This window comes from Nelusetta ayraudi, unplaced genomic scaffold (genome assembly GCF_046127955.1).
Source record: "Nelusetta ayraudi isolate G7.1 ecotype Tasmania unplaced genomic scaffold, CSIRO-AGI_Nayr_v1 ptg000284l, whole genome shotgun sequence".
Taxonomy (NCBI): domain Eukaryota; kingdom Metazoa; phylum Chordata; class Actinopteri; order Tetraodontiformes; family Monacanthidae; genus Nelusetta; species Nelusetta ayraudi.
In genome coordinates, this window is record NW_027466332.1 from 135351 (window position 1) to 150000 (window position 14650).

General features: G+C 54.2%; 3 protein-coding genes and 2 non-coding genes across 5 annotated transcripts; 1 reads left to right on the forward strand and 4 right to left on the reverse strand.

Moving 5' to 3' along the window:
- Window positions 1-21: 21 nt before the first annotated feature.
- Window positions 22-3044, reverse strand: LOC142882454 (ribonucleoside-diphosphate reductase subunit M2-like). The gene is made up of 10 exons (XM_076017199.1): window positions 2879-3044; window positions 2683-2784; window positions 2025-2147; window positions 1819-1935; window positions 1593-1726; window positions 1270-1364; window positions 1063-1196; window positions 872-976; window positions 667-780; window positions 22-381 (listed from the first exon to the last, which is right to left on the reverse strand). Exons 1-10 carry the CDS (start codon window positions 2987-2989, stop codon window positions 229-231), a joined length of 1188 nt encoding a protein of 395 aa, XP_075873314.1. The 5' UTR covers window positions 2990-3044; the 3' UTR covers window positions 22-228.
- Window positions 470-606, reverse strand: LOC142882478 (small nucleolar RNA SNORD94). Its single transcript, XR_012925797.1, has one exon. It is a non-coding gene; the product is annotated as a small nucleolar RNA SNORD94 (small nucleolar RNA).
- A 563-nt stretch (window positions 3045-3607) lies between the features above and the next one.
- On the reverse strand, window positions 3608-6263 carry tmem242 (transmembrane protein 242). The gene is made up of 4 exons (XM_076017200.1): window positions 5961-6263; window positions 4907-5007; window positions 4672-4809; window positions 3608-4136 (listed from the first exon to the last, which is right to left on the reverse strand). Exons 1-4 carry the CDS (start codon window positions 6040-6042, stop codon window positions 4023-4025), a joined length of 435 nt encoding a protein of 144 aa, XP_075873315.1. The 5' UTR covers window positions 6043-6263; the 3' UTR covers window positions 3608-4022.
- A 604-nt stretch (window positions 6264-6867) lies between these two features.
- On the reverse strand, window positions 6868-13051 carry angel2 (angel homolog 2 (Drosophila)). Its single transcript, XM_076017238.1, has 9 exons — window positions 12992-13051; window positions 12311-12836; window positions 10733-10950; window positions 10307-10376; window positions 8633-9048; window positions 8350-8482; window positions 8079-8169; window positions 7821-7951; window positions 6868-7711 (listed from the first exon to the last, which is right to left on the reverse strand). The coding sequence occupies exons 1-9, from the start codon at window positions 13049-13051 to the stop codon at window positions 7548-7550; spliced, it is 1809 nt and encodes a 602-aa protein (XP_075873353.1). The 3' UTR covers window positions 6868-7547.
- trnat-ugu (transfer RNA threonine (anticodon UGU)) lies at window positions 10154-10226 on the forward strand. The gene has a single exon. It is a non-coding gene; the product is annotated as a tRNA-Thr (tRNA).
- Window positions 13052-14650: the final 1599 nt, after the last annotated feature.

The window sequence follows — 14650 nt, forward strand, 5'->3', positions numbered from 1 at the left end:
GTGCTGGAAGAGTGCAATGCCTCAAAATTCAAAAGTCAGATTTTAATGGTAAAAATATACATCTATATACATAAGACAGTAAAACACCCAGATATTAAAACAAAGTTAAAACCAGAAGTCATCCATGAGGTTGCAGTAAAACTGTAGTTCAAGTGTGGAGTCAGCAGCATCGCGCTGGTGGGAGGTCCTCTCTGAACTGGCCGGGAGCTCCTCAAGCTCAGCGGCCAATCAGAAGTCAGCGTCCAGCCTGAAGGTGTTGTCTGTGGCGCCCGACATCACGCCCATCCTCTGGTACTCGCCCACGCGCTTCTCAAAGAAGTTGGTCTTCCCCTCCAGAGAGATGTTCTCCATGAAGTCGAAGGGGTTCTCCACCCGGTAGACCTGCACACACACACACACACACACACAGGTCAACACAGGACGTCCCGCCCCAGCCCAGCAGGAAGTCCCGCCCCCAGACAGCAGGAAGTCCGTTCAGACCGGCGAGTATCTGTGCTGCCGCCACCCTGACGGACGACCACCTGCCGTCCAATCAGAGCTCAGCAGCAGCACTCAGCCCCCATGATTGGCTGAGGTCCGTACCCCTGCGCATCTCATCACCACGGAGGAGCAAGAGGAGAAGGAGGAAGAGGAGGAAGAGGAGGAGCGGGAAGAGGAGGTGCTGACCTTGGAACAGCCCAGTTCCAGCATCAGTCTGTCGGCCACAAACTCGATGTAGCGCTTCATGAGCTCACAGTTCATCCCGATCAGGTTGACGGGGAGCGCTTCAGTCAGGAACTCCTGGGGAGGAGGAGGAGGAGGAGGAGGTCTGGGGTTACTAGCGCTCAGTGGAAGCAGTCAGTAGCAGCAGTGGAAGGCGCCGGTGTCCCACCTGCTCGATCTCCACGGCGTTCTTGATGATGTCACTGACGGTTTGTTGCGACGGCTTGTTGACCAGGTGTTTGAACATCAGACAGGCAAAGTCGCAGTGAAGACCCTGAAGGCACCACCACAACATGTCAGCACACACACACACACAGTGGAGGCCCTGAAGGCAGCAGCAGCAGCAGCAGCAGCACCCACCTCGTCCCTGCTGATGAGCTCGTTGGAGAAGGTCAGACCAGGCATCAGGCCTCTCTTCTTCAGCCAGAAGATGGCAGCAAAGGAGCCCGAGAAGAAGATGCCCTCCACAGCAGCGAAGGCCACCACCCGCTCTCCTGGAAGCAGAGGTCAGGGTCCAGAGTCCAGGGGGGGTGGGGTTGGGTGTCAGGTGACGCAGGGCGGCCTTACCGTAGCTGGCGCTGTTGTTGCCGATCCAGTTGAGAGCCCAGTCGGCCTTCTTCTTCACACAGGGCAGCGTCTCAATGGCGTTGAACAGGAACTCCCTGAGGGTCAGTGAAGGCAGCGTCACACTGACTGGCTGACTGGCTCACTGAGTGACTGACTCACTCACTCACTAACTCACTAACTGACTCACTCACTCACTAACTCACTAACTGACTCACTCACTAACTCACTAACTGACTCACTCACTCACTAACCCACTGACTCACTGACCCACTGACTCACTGACTGACCCACTGACTCACTCACTAACCCACTGACCCACTGACCTCTCTCTGGGCTCCTTGATGTAGGTGTTGATCAGCAGGCTGTACATCTCAGAGTGGATGTTCTCCATGGCGATCTGGAAGCCGTAGAAGCACCTGGCCTCCGTCACCTGCACTTCCTGTGTGAAGCGCTCCACCTGGTGGCCACCGCAACGACACACAACATCAACACGTGGGCTCCCACCTGAGAGCAGCTGCATGGGTGCGGCGTGCGCGGCAGCGCCCTCACCAGGTTCTCGTTGACGATGCCGTCGCTGGCGGCGAAGAAGGCCAGCACGTGAGAGATGAAGTAGCGCTCGTCGTCCTTCAGACACTCCCAGTGCTGCAGGTCCTTGGACAGGTCCACCTGGTGGACGCACAGCAGCTCTCAGGCTCAGGGTGGGTGGGGGGGAGGTCGTGTGAGCGGGGTGGGTGGGGTCACGTGACTCCTCTCACCTCCTCTGCGGTCCAGAAAGACGCCTCGGCCTTCTTGTACATCTGCCAGATGTCGTGGTACTGGATGGGGAAGATGACGAAGCGCCGAGGGTTGTCCTTCAGCAGAGGCTCCGCCTCCACCTGCTCCACCTGCTCCCCTTTGGCCTACACACACACACACGCACACGCAGTGGGTCAAACAAAGAGCCTCTCACTAGCAGGACAATACAGAGTGTGTGTGGGTTCCAAGTCCCAGCGCTCCACCCTGACACTACATTACCCAGGTTCCTTAGCGGTGATGAGCTTCAGGAAGTGTGACGTGAGAGTGCGTGTTGTGTTTGACATCGTGCAATAAAACAAGACGTTCATTTCGTCCGTCCACAAAAGCGTCCTTCAGCCTTTTGTTCCCACACTCACGCGCTTATAAGCAGACGCATGCGCACAAACAACACACGAAATCCACTCACATACGGTACAAGAACACACAAAAAATCTACATAGGCAAACACACATATACACACACACACGCGCACACACTTAGGGTGGACGGACAGCAACTTCCGGTTCGACAGCGGCTGTTTAGCGGGAGAGACGCGCCACCAGGTTGGCGCCACATTTTAGGCGCCACACCGACACAACACAACACAACACAACACAACACAACACAACACAACACAACACAACACCACCGTGGGTCCGTGTGACTCACCGCAGGGGTCTCGCTGAAGATCCTCCGCGCGGTTTTGGACGCCAGCACGCGGCTGCTGCTCAGGCTGGGCGGCTAACGGAGACACAAGACACCGCAGTGAGGCCCCGTCCCACTGTGAGCGAGCCCAGGGCCGCGTCCCATTCCGCTGCTTTTCTCCTCGACTCACCGTGTTCTCTTTGTCCAGCAGCGACACGTTGCCCAGGCGGCTCACAGTCTGCTGCTGCTGCTGCTGCTGCTGCTGCTTCCTGGGGGACAGAGGAGCCCGCTGAGACAACATCTTCTGCTTCGGTCGACGGAGGGATGGAAGGAGTGAAAGTCAAGAATGGAGGAAGGATGGAGGAAGGATGGAAGGCGGCTGCGGGCGGTTCGAGGAGCGGAGTGAAGCGCGCGCTGCTCTCGGACCGCTTTTTGTTGAAAAATTGGCGCCGGATCGCAGCTGGCCAATAGGAGCCGAGCTCGAGGAGGCTCTTTAAAGTGACGCCGCGGCGCAGCCAATGGGCTCTGCGGAAAGGGGGTCACGTGATCCGGTGATCAGCTGCGGGTTACGAAAGCGGACAGAAAATGTTATTCAACCAAAGAAAGAAAGAAAAGATAGAATGAATGAAAGAAAGTCGTTCTTGTTTCTTATTCGTGGCCAAAGCGTGGTTTCTGAGTCACAGAATGAAGCCGACCGGACCGGAAGTGTCAAATGTTCAACATGTTTTTGGCGGTATTTGCTTTTCTGTGACTCATAGGGGATAAAATGTCACCCGACGCGTTTCCAACGTCCAGGATGTTTTTTTTATTTTGATGAAGAAGACGAAGAAGGAGAAGATAGAGAAGGATAATTTATTGATTTGATCAAACTCCCGACGAGATGGAAACTGGACATCGAATATTAACAAAACATCTCAAGTACCAAACCGAACCTGATGCTCCTTCCGGTTGGAAAGCAGAACAAATAAAAAACAAGACAGGAAACCTTGGAACAGTTTTTAATTGTCAAGATGACTTTGAACCATTGATCACATGTTGATCGTGTCGTTAGCGTCGTTGTCTCGTCACTACACTTCCACTGTCACTCTGTTGCACCCTACTGACCATCAGTGGAACTGCAGTGAAGAAGCAGCCAGGTCACTGCCAGAGCCACACTGGTTAGGAGGAGGAGTCTGTGTACACTGGCACTCAGCTGGCACATGGACCTGAGCAGACAGCCACTGGTGTTAAGTTATATTGTAATGTATTCTGGAGAAGCACTTTATAAATAGACAATAATCCTATGAACAGCAGCAGACACAAAGGTCTCCGCCCACTGGAGCTCCAGCTGAAGGTCACTTGGACTTGAGGATGGCGTCCCAGTCCAGAGCTTCAGATCCAGCTGCAGACTCAGAGGACTTGGGGATGGACGGGAAGAAGGATTGCATCTTCATCCTGAACTCAGCCAGCTGGAGGAGACAATGTCATCATCATCATCATCAGGCTGCTGTTTATCACGACACAAAGCACCTAGTGAACACAACCCAGGAGAACACAACTGGCTAGACCAGGGTGGGCCACAGTGGGCTCTACAGTGTGCCAGAGGGGGGAGCGGAGCAGCAGCAGGTGGATGCAGTGTGGAGGAGGAAGCAATCTATCATGGAGAAAACCTGTTGCTTCAGTGTCCATCGTTAAACAAAGTTGCAACCACATCAGAGTCTTTGAAGCCCCACGGTGTTAGAACCAACCAGAACCACCCAGAAGGCCCACGGTGTTTAGCTGTTTATTGAAACTGGAAACAAGGAGGAAGCACCGCCGCTCCGCCAGTTGGACATCATGAACATCGCTTCCTCAGTTCCGGCAGGTCGGATTAAAAATCTTAATGAGCCGCATATGGCCCCCGGGCCATAGTTTGCCCACACCTGGTGGAGCCACTTCACTGCGATGTGTCTGGTGCTCATGACTGTCACAATGTGTGTGTGTGTGTGTGTGTTGTCTGCGTACACTGTGAACTCCCAGGGCTTTCCACAGGGTGAAGCTGAGCAGGCCCACCCCACAGCAGGACAGCAGAGACCCCCAGCCCAGGGCCCGCAGCGCCAGAGAGGCTCCGCCCTCTGGAGCCGCCGAACTGGCCAGGACTCCCTGCGGGGAAACACAGCCAGCCGGCCGTCAACGTCACACTGACAAATTCACATTCAAAGGCAGGTGAGAAAACATGCAGCTGCTGTGTGTGCAGTACCTTGTTGAACCAGTGGGGGCTCTTCTTCTTGGCCAGGGCCAGAGTGGAGCCGAAGCCAGCAAACACACCTGCGGACGCCACCACTGTCAGGAAGGCTGCACCTGCGCACACACACACACACACACACACACACACATGTAGAGATGCCAACCGTCCCTTTAAATACACACCTGTCCTGTGGTATTTGACGATGAAATGGTGCAGCCCAGTTTGAATGGACCCGGGTCCGGGTTTGTCCCCCATTCCTGACTTGTCTTGAACGTAATTTAACTTTCACGTTCGTTTCCTGAGTTTGCGTTCAAAACCGCCATCGACGCGGTTGCAGGCGACACCGCTGGCCAATCAGGATCACTGCTTCTTCACAGCCTGATTTATTCAACTCCTTTGTCATCCATCCCGCACTTTATTGATTGTTGGGTAACAATACGTTCAATTAAAAGATTTCAGTACAATTTAAACGTTCAGCTTATTCTTAATGTCTGTTGGGAACAAAGCAGTTCAAACTACGTCAACCGTAGACTAACCCTAACCCAACCGTAGACTAACCCAACCGTAGACTAACCCTAACCCAACCGTAGACTAACCCTAACCCTAACCCTAACCCAACTGTAGACTAACCCTAACCCTAACCCTGAAACCCTATTGTTAGTTGCGATCGACCATTACTGGAGAGCCACTGGCCTGTGAAGGTCATGACCCCGAGCACTGCGGGAGGCCTCCTTTATTTTTCTCAATGAAAGTGGGCAACGCGACACAAAGGTGCCAGTCAGGTAGCTTCCTGGACACGCCTCCTCTCCTCCAGTGCAGCAGCCACGAGCAGCCGCTTCACTTCTTTCGTCCAGAAAAAGAGACGTTCACGGACAGCGTGATTTCACACCGTGGAGCAGCACTGAGCGAGTCCTGCTGTCACCTCAAACACTAACACACGGGAGCCGAGGGAAAGGCTAGGCTAAGCTAACTGCTAGCCTCCAGCGAGTCTCTCTGGCGGCCTGGGGAGATGCTAGGAGGCTAGGCTAACTGTTAGCCTCGGGAGAAGCTCAGGTGACCGACTCGCCTTTGATCATCTGCAGTTTGTCGTCTTCATGATGGGCGTCTGCTCGACCGTCCACAGCGACTCTGTCCTCCGCCGCGGCCATCAAGCTGCGGTCCGTCCGCTTAACGTCGCCGTGGAGAAACAGGCGACAGAGGAACTAAAGACACGGCGCTTATTCACAAATCGTTTTTTCTCCACCTTACGTCCAACAGTCACCCGTCGGTTTCTACCAACACTTTCCCGCACGGGGTTCGAGTCGAGGCGCTGGAGCTTCTCCCGGCTGTTTTGGCTCGTTGCGCAAGAAAGGTTGTCGGTCGTCATCCGCCATCAGGACATTGAGGCGGCGGTGGCGCTGGTGGTTCAGCTCGATAGGTGAAAGCTACGGCTGTGGTGACTACCGACACCCACGATCCAAAACCAAGCCCAGGTCAACCAATCAAAACACGCACGTGTGTCCAGGTTTCATCGGCAACACAAAGCCCCAGAAGCACAGAGGAGCAGACAGGGGTTCACCCAACAGCTCAAACTGATCCTGGATCATCATGTCACTCATTTAAAGTCAACGCAAACCTCCGTTCAACAATGTGAGCACTAGTAGCACTACTACTAATGCTAGCAGTAGTACTGTTGTTATATCACAGCAGACCTTTGCTGTGGAGCTCAACATGAAAACTGAACACAAAGGACACACAACAGCATGCTTGGTTTGAGTGTGTGGCCTGATGCTCGAACCCGGTCAGCTGACCTGGAAACTGCATGGGTGAAGACTCCAGACAATGGCCAAGAATAAATCTGTGCTTTTCAAAGAATACCATCATTCATAATACATAACAGGAGTGATTTGTTCAACAGTCTTTATTTACAAATAATATAAAGGAAGAAATGTATACAGTTACAAAACAGCACTTGTTGAACAATGACAACCTGAGAGTGCAAAGTTCAGTCAGTGACGTTCTGCACGATGGTTCTGGTTCCTAGAGACCAGGTGTGTTGAAGTCGCTCCGGCCCAGGCTGGCCGTGCTTCCATCCTGACTGTTGCTGCTTTGAGGTCATTTCAACAGCTGTAAAATATGGAAATGAATACATTTTCTCATCCATGTTTTTCACTTTTCTTTTTTCTCCAACTTCACTCAACTAAAATGAACAATCAACAGCAGCTGGAGTGGGTTGGTAAGCATCTGCTAACATTCCTCTCAAGTCTGATTTATCAGAGATTTTTCCCACACCAAAGAAAATCCTGCGTACTGTACCTTTAAATCCTCAATTCAAGTATTTCAATAAAACAGACGTAAAAATAGAATCTTCTATCTTTAAAAAGGCAGAATTTTATTTTCAGTTCTAAAAGCTTCACTTGGCTTCAGTGTCCACCAGTGAGTCGGCACAGTTCAGTTAGTTTAGGTTCAGTTGGTGCTTGGGGGCCGGAGGTCTTGCTTCTTGTTGCTGTCGCATTCCTGAACCAATGAATTTAACTCGTGCTTCACTGCATTATTGTTTTCCAGTTGTCTCCAGTTTGTTCACTGACTGAAACCAAATTGAACTACATCCCTGAGCTGCCCAGGCCCCGCCCCCTGCCCAGGCGCAGCGCTGCTCCCATTGGCTGATGAGGGTTCAGTAGCTCAGGCGGAAGCGAGCGAGGAGAGGCAGGTGGTCGGACGAGTGGTGCTGGTTGGGGAGGCGGGCCACCTCCTGCAGCTCCTGCTGGCCGACCAATGACAGCTTGCCCAGCAGGTGTAAGCCCCGCCCACCAGGAAGTGAAGCAGGCGTGTCAAGTTCTTGGAAGAGCGGAGAGAGAGACGGAGAAGTGAAATGTTGGATCACACTTTGCTGTTTCAACGCTGTGTGTGTGTGTGTGTGTGTGTGTGTGTGTGTGTGTGTACCTACCGGGTGTGTACAGGATGTAGTCAACGGTGATGGCAGTGCGTGAGTGGCAGGTCGTGACCTCTGGTCGGCCGTCTGGCATCAGGTGGTGCTGATAGGTCGACTGCAGCTTCAGGTCGTGTTCCAGCTGCTTCCTGGGGGAGGAGGGGCTACACACACACACACACACACACACACACACACACACACAGTTAGCATCATCATCAGCAGGGAGACACGAGGTCAGTGGGCGGAGCAAACAACCAAAGGTGAAGGTCTCACCTGTGGAGAGCAGCAGCAGCAGCAGCAGCAGCAGCAGCAGCAGCGGAGGCCACATCTTCCACTGTGAGACTGGAGATTGCGCCCTCTACTGCTGAGACAGAGAACAACAGAAGATGCCAGAGTAAAATATTGATTCAAGTGAGGGAGGAGTGAGGAGGAGGAGGGAGGAGGAGGGAGGAGTCAGGAGGAGTCGGGAGGAGTCGGGAGGAGCGATGAGGGAGGTGAGAGGAGTGAGCTGCACTGAAAGCCAAAGTGGGCTGTGATTGGTCACCTGTGGGGCTGCTGCAGGAGGACTCAGCTGATTGGCTCTGGTAGCGACAGCGCTGAGTGACGCCCAGACTGGGAGACCAGATGGGACAGGAGAGGAGGCGGTGACCTCTGGGGCTGACCTCCTGACCCGACACCTGCGCACACACACACACACACACACACACACACACACACACACACACACACACACACACCATTTAACAACCAAGACGATCATCAGCCGACCATTCTGATTGGCTGGTGAGCGAGAGGGAGGGACAGACAGAGGGATCATGTGACCTCACCGAGCCAATGGACAGCCCTCTGTAGTCCAGGCAGCCCTCAGTCAGCAGGCTGTACAGGGGGCTCCAGGGGGTGGAGTTAAAGTCTCCACACAGCACCACCGCGCTGGTCGAGCCGTCCGGGAGGCGGGACAACCGGTCGATCTCGGCCAATAGGATGGCCAGCTGGGCCAGCTTGACGTCCCCTCGCCGGGGGTTGTACAGCAGGTGGGTGTTGGCCACCAGGATGACGGCCGAGGGGTCCGAGCGGGGCCGCAGCAGGACCACCAGGCCCACGTTGTCCCGGTCCAGGAGGGCGTCGCCCGGAACCAAGAACTCCACCGGATTGGACGAGAGCAGCGAGAGGCGGGAGGCTCTGAAGACGATGGCACAGCCGTCGGGTTTACTTCCTGTACGCTTCTTGTAGGCACACTGGTAGCCTGAAGCAACGATATCAACAGTCAGTCATCAATCAGCTGCACCTGCTCCATGTCTGCAGTGTTTCCACAGTCACTTCAATAGCCCAACACCCTGCTGGTTCTGGGTGGTTCTGGGTGGTTCTGAGAGCTCAACACCCTGCTGGTTCTAAGAGGTTCTGGGTGGTTCTAAGAGCTAAGCACCCTGCTGGTTCTAGGAGGTTCTGCGTGGTTCTGAGAGCTCAACACCCTGCTGGTTCTAGGAGGTTCTGGGTGGTTCTGGGTGGTTCTGAGAGCTCAACACCCTGCTGGTTCTAGGAGGTTCTGCGTGGTTCTGAGAGCTCAACACCCTGCTGGTTCTAAGAGGTTCTGGGTGGTTCTAAGAGCTAAGCACCCTGCTGGTTCTAGGAGGTTCTGCGTGGTTCTAAGAGCTAAGCACCCTGCTGGTTCTAGGAGGTTCTGCGTGGTTCTAAGAGCCCAACACCCTGTTGGTTCTAGGAGGTTCTGGGTGGTTCTAAGAGCCCAACACCCTGCTGGTTCTAGGAGGTTCTGCGTGGTTCTGAGAGCTCAACACCCTGCTGGTTCTAGGAGGTTCTGCGTGGTTCTGGGTGGTTCTAAGAGCTCAACACCCTGCTGGTTCTAGGAGGTTCTGGGTGGTTCTGAGAGCTCAACACCCTGCTGGTTCTAGGAGGTTCTGGGTGGTTCTAAGAGCCCAACACGCTGCTGGTTCTAGGAGGTTCTGCGTGGTTCTAAGAGCTAAGCACCCTGCTGGGGCTTCACAGACTCTGACTTGGTTGCAACTTTGCTTATTTTCCATTGACATTCCAGCAACACTGCATGCATCTGCTGCTGCTCCGCCACCCCCCCCCCCCCCCCCCCCCGGCACACTGTAGACCCCACTGTGGCCCACCAGTCAACAGTTGCACCACCCCTGGTCTAAATGCTTTTCTCCAGTGTGGATAAGGTTTGTGTGTGTGTGTGTGTGTGTGTGTGTATGTAGACACACAACAGCGGGCCGGCTCTGGAGGTGTTCCAGGAGGCGACAGGTGTGTCTGGTTCCACCAACAATAGAGGGCGCGACCTTCAGCCTGATGTTTAATAGACGGGTTGGCCAGCTGGTGACAGCAGAGGCCTCATAGCTCAGTGGTTAGAGCACTGGTCTTGTAAACCAGGGGTCGCGAGTTCAATTCTCGCTGGGGCCTGAGCTGCTTTTAGTTTTACTTCATCAGTCATGAAACAAACACACACAGACACACACACACAGACACACACACACACACACCTAGAGCCTGTAGAGCAGGTTTGAGCTGGTTGAGGTAGTGGTCCTCCTGGACCTCCTGGAGACAGAGGATCTGAAAAAGATCAACCAATCAATTAATGAATTAATAAAAGTTCAATAAACTGATGTGCTGATCAATGATTGAGAAATTGAATTTCCTTTGGGATAAATAAAGTACTTTTCTATCCGTCTATCTGTCTGTCTGTTTCTTGTCTTCTTTTCAGAATATAATTATCATCAAGACTTGATTTTATTTTATTTTTTTACATTTCACAGCACCACTTTGTCAGTATCATACCTCAGCATCACAATGAAGGACAGACATTTATTCAATTGACAAGTTTCATTTTAAAATCCTGTCTGCCGTGTCTGCATGGCTCTGTAAAGGCCAATCAGCTGCATTTCCCTGCGGCGCCCTGCAGGACTCACGTCAGCGTCCAGCCGCTGGATCTCGGCCAGCAGGTTGGGCAACCTGTGGCTCCAGGGCAGCACGGCCGGGTGGCAGTGGCGGTACAGGTAGGCGTTGTCCTCCAGCAGCTCCTGGGACAGGATGTTGTAGGACACCACCGAGAAGTCAAAGGCAGTGCTGCCCTCTGCTGGCTCGACACCTGCACTGCTGGCCACAGCCTCCCAACGCCTCTGAAGACCTGAGGAGGGAGGAGGGAGGAGAGAGGAGTGAGGAGTGGAGAGAGGAGTGAGGAGGGAGGAGTGAAGAGTGGAGAGAGGAGTGAGGAGAGAGGAGTGAGGACGGAGGAGTGGAGAGAGGAGTGAGGAGAGAGGAGTGGAGAGAGGAGTGAGGAGTGGAGAGAGGAGTGAGGAGTGGAGAGAGGAGTGAGAAGAGAGGAGTGAAGAGTGGAGTGAGGAGAAAGGAGAGAGGAGAGAGCACAGAGGAGTGAGGACGGAGGAGTGAAGAGTGGAGTGAGGAGTGAGGAGAGAGGAGTGAGGAGTGGAGAGAGGAGTGGAGAGTGAGGAGTGAGGAGAGAGGGAGTGAGGAGAGAGCACAGAGGAGTGAGGACGGAGGAGTGAAGAGTGAGGAGTGAGGAGAGAGTTCGGAGGAGTGAGGAGACGAGTGAGGAGAGAGGAGTGAGGCGTGAATAGTAGTGAGTGAGGAGTGAAGAGAGAGGAGTGAGGACAGAGGAGTGAAGAGTGAGGACGGAGGAGTGAAGAGTGGAGAGAAGAGTGAGGAGTGAGGAGAGAGGAGTGAGGAGAGAGGAGTGGAGTGAGGAGAGAGGAGTGAGGAGTGAGGAGTGGAGAGAGAGGAGAGAGCACAGAGGAGTGAGGACGGAGGAGTGAAAAGAGAGGAGAGAGTTCAGAGGAGTGAGGAGAGGAGTGAGGAGTGAATAGTAGTGAGTGAGGAGTGAAGAGAGAGGAGTGAGGACGGAGGAGTGAAGAGTGAGGAGAGAGGAGTGGAGAGTGAGGAGTGGAGAGAGGAGTGAGGACGGAGGAGTAAAGAGAGGAGTGAGGAGAGAGGAGTGAGGAGTGAGGAGTAGAGAGTGAGGAGAGAGGAGTGAGGAGTGAGGAGTGAAGAGAAGAGTGAGGAGTGAAGAGAGAGGAGTGAGGAGTGAGGAGTGGAGAGAGAGGAGAGAGGAGTGAGGAGAGAGGAGTGAGGAGTGAGGAGTAGAGAGTGAGGAGAGAGGAGTGAGGAGTGAGGAGTGAGGAGTGGAGAGAGAGGAGAGAGGAGTGAGGAGAGAGGAGTGAGGAGTGAGGAGTGGAGAGAGAGGAGAGAGGAGTGAGGAGAGAGGGGTGAATAGTGGTGAGTGAAGAGTGAGGAGTGAGGAGTGAAGAGTGAAGAGTGAGGAGTGAGGAGTGAGGAGTGGAGAGTGGAGAGTGGAGAGTGAGAGGAGAGGCAGCTGCTCTCTCATTGGCTGCTTGTTTTTTTCCTGGCTACTCCAGAATTTGGGAGCAGACAGAAAGGGCTTGATGAGGAAGTGCTGCTACTACTGCTGCTGCTGCTGCGTTGGACTCCACTCAGAGTGACATGTTGAGAACCTTCAGCCGGGATCTTACACTGGACTGGTTGAGCCTCCAGGTGAGTGACAGGTGGGGAGGTTCCAGCAGGAGGCGGCTCCCCGGCAGCTCCGCCCCTCTGCAGGTGTAGCGGTGGGAAGTGGGTCCTGCTCCTCCGAGGCTCCTGTCCTGCACACCAGGAGGTGTGTGTGTGAGAGTCCACCTGCAGACCTCCAGCTCCACCTGCACCCTGCCGGCCGCTCCCCCGGCTCGCACCTCCACCTCCTCCCACTCCCACTCCGCAGCTGAAGAAGTCTCCTGCTGGCCGGGTTCCTCTCGGCTCCTCTGGACCTCCGTGTTTGAGGTGGTGGTTTGGCCGAGGGCGGCGCTCCGCCTCTTTCCTGGATCCGCCGCCGGCTTCCTGGGTTGCTGCTCCCTGCTTGGTTCTCTCTTCGTCCCGGTGCTCCTCCTCCTCTTGGGAGGAGGTCCTCTGTTTGAATGCTCCATGCGCCGGCCGGCGCAGGTGAACACCCAGCGCAGACCCCCGGGGCAGCGGCTCAGGTTGAAGCCCCCGGGCTGCGCCGCCCTAGCACGGAGAAGCTGGGAGGCTGCCGGGCGGGAGCAGGGAGGCCAGGGAGGAGGTCCCCGTGAAGACCACCACCATGGAGGAGGAGCAGGAGGCTGGAGGAGGAGGTGCTGGTGTTGGTCAGCAGTGTTGCCTCTGAAAGCCGCTCTGCTCACAGCCGCCCCGCTGCGGGACAGCAAGGAGGAGCCGCGGGAGCTCAGCTGGCGCAGGAACATAGGAGGCCTGCAGGGGGCAGTAAGGAGGAGGAGGAGGAGGAAGAGGAAGAGGAGGAGGAGGAGGAGGAGGAGACCATCAACAAGCACTGAAGTGGTCAAGAGCAACAAGAAAAAACTAACACACATTATTATTATTATTATTATTATTATTATTATTATTATATTGGAATTACAATAGATATTAAAAGGGTCTCAGACTGTCACTGTCACGGCGACAGTAATAAAAACAAAACAAAGCTGGAAACTTCGGCTACTCGCTAGTTAGTTGGTTTCAGATCAGTAAGCCGAGACTCTTTCCCAGCTTTTCTACATGAACCAAATATAATCAGACAACTTCTGACTTCACAGCCACATCTGTCAATGAAGGCGGACGAGCGAGAACAACTGTGCTGCTGCCTTAAAAGCTAAACCAAACAAAAGTGAGATGTTTTCAGCACAACAGTTTATTTTTTGATGAAGTGTTGCGCACTTTAATAACTTACTGCGCTGCGGAGGCATCACTTCTGCTTCCGCCGGGTCGCATGCAGTCAAATGGTCGATATTAATATGCGCACACTGCGGTGTTTACATCGCATTGACGAAACCGGGCAGGGATTTCGAGTCGCTTCTATAATACGTCATCCATGACGTCACTCGCAGCGCCGGCGAGAATGTGCTGCATTCAGGTGCCGTGGCCGCGGGCGGCATCTGGAGCCTCCAGCAGCGCGTTGACAGCTGATCCAGACAAATAAACCTCCGCGTGCTCAAAGTTGTAGCCTGAAAAACGTCTCGCGTCTTTGTTCGGAACTGACTGGGAGGAAACGTTACACAAACCAACCGCCCACAATCTCCACGCTACGGTTGGTGAGTTTGATTTCGACACCCATCATTCCCGCGGATGGACGAAGGCAACGCTGCGGCAGGGCTGCCGCACTGCATGCCGGAACTTGGATTTTTCTTTAATATTCCCAGTGATTCGAGACCGCGGGCAAAGGACTCCAGCCGGGGCGGTGCACCTGAAATAGAGGGCCGACTGGAAACACACCGCTCTTCTCTTTTCAACACGTTCAGCATCCAGAAACGTCGGCAATGTTTCTCGTCCCGATCCGAACCGATTAACTGGCACCGACCGGGGATCACGGCCGTAAAACGCCTCTGGTCTCACGCACTCAGCTGAGTTGTCGCGACGACAACAGCGGATGAAAGGATGAAAGGTCACTTACATAAAAGCGAAGCCACTTCTCTTCTACAGGACGACGCCGAGGCGGCGCGAGCCCCTGTTGCCGGACATCCTGCACCCGAGTCCGGTGAAATCAGTGCAGAGGAACCGGTCCGAGGTGGATCAGTCACTGGGTGGAGGGCAGCTGCTGATGGGTGCTGCTGGTCTGCTGGAAGAGCGAGGAGGGGGGGGGCGCACACGCGCGCCACCGTCTCTGTAACCCCCTCCAACCCGTGCGCGCTCCCGCGTCTCCGTGTATAACTTGTGAACGTTAGTTTTTCATGATATTCATCCAGTGTGACGGCGATGATCTTCCGCCTTCTTTTCCGCGAGCCCCACTCGGCGTTGGAGTCACCAAACATTCACATTAACGGTGTAACGTCACACAACAGCAATGATGA